Raw genomic sequence first — 4,818 nt, 5'->3', positions numbered from 1 at the left:
AAAAAAAAAAAAAAAAAGGAAGGTGTAGGGGGGACCAAGATCTGGCCCATGGAGCCATGCTACTTGGCCTATGGGGCTGGAAACTTGGTGGCAGGAGTAGTGGCTCCTGGAGCCACAACAAATAATGTGCTGCTACCAAAATCAAGCCCCTCAGGCTACATGAGGCAATGGGTTTGGATGACTTGGGCACTGCTGATTCAGAAGAAAGGAAAAACCCAGTATGATTCAGCTGGAGGGAATCCTGAAGTCCCTGTTATAAAAGGCCGAGGCACAAGAGAGGTCAAGGAAGTGGCTCAGGCTGCTGCAGTGGCCTGGCAGGTACTCAGAGCAAAGCTCCCAGGCTGATCCCTTCACCTCCTCTCACCTGGACTGGCTGTGAGTCCCTCCACACCATGGCCTCCCCGTCACTGTCCCAGAGGAGATGCACTTCCTTCCCTGCCCACTCCCGTGGGATGCTGAGCTCCACTTTAAACCAGCAGGTCCACCACCTGAGAAAGAACAGAGCCATGTCACTGCACTAAAGGCTGCACCTGCAAGCAAGGGATGTGTCATTACAGTTAAAGCTTCTAGGGATATCCATAGGAAAGCTGCTTAGGACATGCAAATCCACAGGAGACAGTTCCTCCAGGGCTTGCCTCTTACTGACAACAACAGCCCAAGGGAAAGGCACCACACTAAGAGTTCTGGACACTCAAGTCTGCTCTGTATAGAATGAGCACGGGCACTTGGACAGCAGCAGCACAAGCTTCCTATCACCACCAACACTCTTCAGGCTCTGTCAGCAGGAACATCCTGGGAGATCATTCTGGCCTCAGCTGATTTGTATGTTGGCCATAATGACAAAACTGTAGGCAGTCAGCTGCATCCTAAACATGGAACTGAAAGAATTCACAGCAGAGCAGGCAGGGATTTCAGAGCACCCGGCTCTCAGCTTAGTCCCATCTCCAACACTGACTTGATATGGAACCCTAGCAAGTGCCTTGATTTATCCATGCCTCAGTTTCTCTTCAACAAAGATAATCACATTTTTTTTGTCTTAGTTTATGGGGGGAGAGGAATAAGGGGGTTGTGAGGAATAGTATGTATACAAGCACAAGCAACCTTAAGATGCCAAGTAACAAGGTGGAGGGGAAAAATCAGCCATATATGTACCCTGCCACTGCAGACATTACTAGTCATTCATGGCTGTGGACCCTGGGAGTAGAAACTGATCGTCACCAGGGATCCGGGTTTTCCGTTTCCCACAGAAAAATGGAGAAAACCATGGATTCCCTGTTTTTATCAGAGAAAACACTTCTTTCTCTTTTTAGCACAGAAATCTGCAGATTTTCCATTTTTGCAAAGAGCTCTTGCAGGCTGGCACAGCTCCAGCCTGCAGGAGCCAATTGCAAAAAGGGCAGGAAACCCCTAGCCCTGCCCGGAGGAGGTGGGAGAGGGGAGAGGGTGGAGCCTGAGCCTCTGGGGCAGCCAAGGCTGGGCAAGGGCTCGCACCTGCCTTTCGCCCCAGGAGCATGGAGGTAAGTGGGGCTTGGGGCAGGGCTGGGTAAGATGGTTGGGGACTGAGGGAGCGAGGGGTGCTGCTGGCCCCAAGCAGCATATCACAGCTGGGAGCAGGGCCAGGGGGTGAGGTCAGGGGTGCCCCTCTGTGGGGGGCTTTGCGGGTAAGCGATGCGGTGCACAGTGTGCTGGTGGGGCTGGAAATGACTGAGTGCTGCCCGGCCACCACCACCCTGCACTGCGCCACTGCCTCTGGCTGCACAGCTCCAAGCATGGCTCTGCAGTAGCAGGAGGTTTTGTACACAGCAGCTGTCACTGCTGGCATGGGCAGCCCCACAGGCAAGCAGCAGCGGCCACCCATGCCAGTGGTGACTGCCTCTGCCTCCAAAACTTCCCGCTGCCGCCATGGAGCCATGGTCGGAGCTGTGTGGCTGCAGGCAGTGGCGTGGAGTGGTGGTGGTGATGGTTGTGTGCCACCCGGCTACCACCACGCTGCTGCTGCTGCTGCTGCTGCCGCTGCCCAGCGGCCAGCCGCACAGCTCCAGGCAGAGCTCCGTGGCGGCAACGGGAGGTTTTGGAGGCAGCCACCGTCACACCAGGTAAGCAGCAGCATTGCATGCAAGTGCAAGCCCAAGCCACCCCACCCCCACGCCCTCAACCCTCGTCGTGGCTGCAGAGTCAGCTAGAGAGCTGCGCTCCGGCAGCATGCCAGCCTCCATCTCCCCCTCCCTTGGGCAGCCGGCCAGGTGGCATGTGTGTGGCCTGCACATGGCGGGCACCACCACACTTGCCTGCAAAGGCCCCCACAGAAGGGCACCCCTGCCCTCACCCCCTGGCCCTGCCCCCAGCTGTGATGTGCTCCCTGGGGCTGGCAGCAACCCCCACTCCCTCAGCCCCCAACCATCTTCCCCAGCCCTGCCCCACAGTCCCCAAGCCCCTCTTACCTCTAGGATCTAGGGGTGAAGGGCACAGCTCTGCGGTGGCAGTGCCTGCCCACAAAGCCCCCCACCCTGCATGCAGATGCCACCACGGAGCCGTGCAGCTGGTTGTGGGGCATGCCGCTGAATGCAAGCCCCCTGTTTCACCCCCCAGCCAGATGGCACATATGTGGCCTGCACATGGTGGCTGCCACCACACTGCTGCTGCCACACCCTGCACCACTTGCCCACAAAGCCATTCAGGTGACTGTGGGATGGTAGCGCAGGGCGCACTGGCAGAGTTGCGGTGGCAGCTTCTGTGTGCACACTTCCTGTTAGGCTGGCCAGCATGTGTGTGGCCCACAGAATGGCACCCCTGCCCTCAACCCTCGGCCCTGCTCTTGGGAGTGGGCACAGGGGCACACTCCCTCCCCTTCTTGATCTACTCCCCCAGCACCTTCCCTTTCCCCTGCCCTGCCCTGCCCCTTCCCCCCACACACACTTACCTGCTGGGGTGGGTGTCAGTGTCTGTGTCTGCATGTCTGTGGGTCTGGGGGGCTGTTGCGAGGGGCATCAGGAGGGCTGTTGAGACTGTGGGGGGCAGTGCGGAGAACCAGCAGCACTGACAGGGGCTGTGGGGGGCCTTTAATTTTTATCATGGATTTTGGGTTTTTAATCAGAGAATTTGCAATTTTTAATCGGAGAAAACCAGGACCCTGATCATCACACACACTGCTCCACAGGGGACATGTCAATTTTATGAGACCACTATATTTTAAATACCATCTCCCCACACTGGCAGACTCCCCGAAGGCTGGTACTCACGTGGGCCCAAAGGCATCCCCGACTGCTGCAGGTCTGAATTCCTGTTGGACAGCTTCATTATATGGGATTCGCTGAGGAGTCTGGAAGCAGGAGAGAGAAACCAGGGGGCAGGTGTCCCCAAAAAGCCTATGGGACAAGGCAAGGAAATTAAATCTGTGACCCTTTGGAGCCAAATTCTGGCGTCAGGGGATCTGTCTTCCAGACTTCAGACCTAGTCTGGCACAACACAGTTTTTCCAAGTTTGTGACTGAAGAAATACTCAATTTAAGGAAAAAAACCCCCAAACAAATCAGTCTTTTAAAAATTAGTGATCCTCAATCTCATTAGCCTGACAATAATTTCAGCACTGGCCACATCAACAGCGGTATATCTGTTCTGCCTGACACATTCTCACGCCATCAAGTGCCAAGAGGTTGAGACTTTGCAGTTCCCACAAACTATGCTTTCTATGTAAGCAGCAGTGGGTGTTGACACAAGATGCATTAACAACTGGTGTAACTAATGTTGCTTTTGGCACTGGTATAATTCATACAGGAGCAGGTCCATGAGCAGCTCTGCCATGGCAGATTCCCACAGAAGGTGCCATTACAATAGTATTTCACTAGACAACTTGAGAGTCAGTCCTAGCCTGTTTGCCTTGAACATCTAGGAGTGAAGCCAACTAAAGCTGCAGCCCTACATGACATGTGTCAGTGTGCAGCTACTCCCAACCTTCTGAGGACCATCTGAGCATATTAACCAATAACATCTTTGCCACTGAAAAAGTAACCTGAAGATGACAAGTTCCAAGGCAGGGGGGGAAAAATTAGCTATATATGTACCTGCCACAGCAGACATGTCTACTTATTGGTATAGCAGAAATAGCAGAGCTGGAGCAGATCCCTTGTCTCCCCTCCATTTTACCTGTGACAGGCTGTAGGGTGTCTGGGGCTTTGTTTTCATGAGGTGCTTTGAGGCTGTGGTGTGTGAGAGGCTGGAGTACACAATATTTAGGACTTGCTGCATAAATGATTGCCTGTGAATGCAGGGAACTGACCTGATAACTCAGAGTCCTATTCCAGTCTATTTCTAGGGTAACTTTTTCCCTGCAAGTAGCGTGACTCAGAAACACAAAAATGTCTGGCTGGAAGGGACCTCAAGATGCCATCTAGTCCAACTCCCCTGCTCAAGGCAGGGACATCCCTGTCTGAGTCATCTCATCCAAGGGTTTGTCTAAACTGCTCTTAAAAATTCCCAAGGATGGAAATTCTACCGCCTCTGTAGGAGCTGGGCTGTATTTTGTGTTGCAGCTTCATTTCTGCCCTGGTGTAAATCTGTTGTGTGTCTCTACCCTAGAGTTGCTAAAGCTTTACAAATGGCTTTGCAAGGACATTGGAATGTGATACATCCTATGTTCAAAGTTCTGAGTATTATTAAAAACCTGAAGGGTGATTATAGAGAGGACAGAGATAGGCTCTTTCCTGTGGCTGTAGGGGACAGGACTAAAAGCAATGGCCTCAAGCAGCAGCAGGGAAAAATGTAGCCTGGAGATCAGGAGACATTTTCTCTGTAGGTGGTCAGTCATTAGAACAGGCCACCT

At 53.3% G+C, this 4,818-nt stretch overlaps 1 protein-coding gene across 1 annotated transcript in view; it reads right to left on the bottom strand.

Annotated features, from left to right (window-relative positions):
* Positions 1 to 4,076, bottom strand: part of MAN2C1 (mannosidase alpha class 2C member 1) — a 22,292-nt gene extending 18,216 nt beyond the window's left edge. Inside the window, exons 1-3 of the mRNA XM_019503839.1 lie at positions 4,061 to 4,076; positions 3,240 to 3,423; positions 365 to 488 (exon numbers count right to left, since the gene is read on the bottom strand). Coding sequence (XP_019359384.1) covers positions 365 to 488; positions 3,240 to 3,423; positions 4,061 to 4,076 — 324 coding nt within the window. The remainder of the gene's footprint in view (positions 1 to 364; positions 489 to 3,239; positions 3,424 to 4,060) is intronic.
* Between the last annotated feature and the right edge of the window lie 742 nt (positions 4,077 to 4,818).

The sequence above is a fragment of the Gavialis gangeticus genome, unplaced genomic scaffold (genome assembly GCF_001723915.1).
Source record: "Gavialis gangeticus isolate Ggan-Ray unplaced genomic scaffold, GavGan_comp1, whole genome shotgun sequence".
NCBI classification, from domain to species: Eukaryota; Metazoa; Chordata; order Crocodylia; family Gavialidae; genus Gavialis; species Gavialis gangeticus.
The sequence above is the reverse complement of the archived record's forward strand: the minus strand, read 5'-3'. Positions and strand labels throughout refer to the sequence as shown.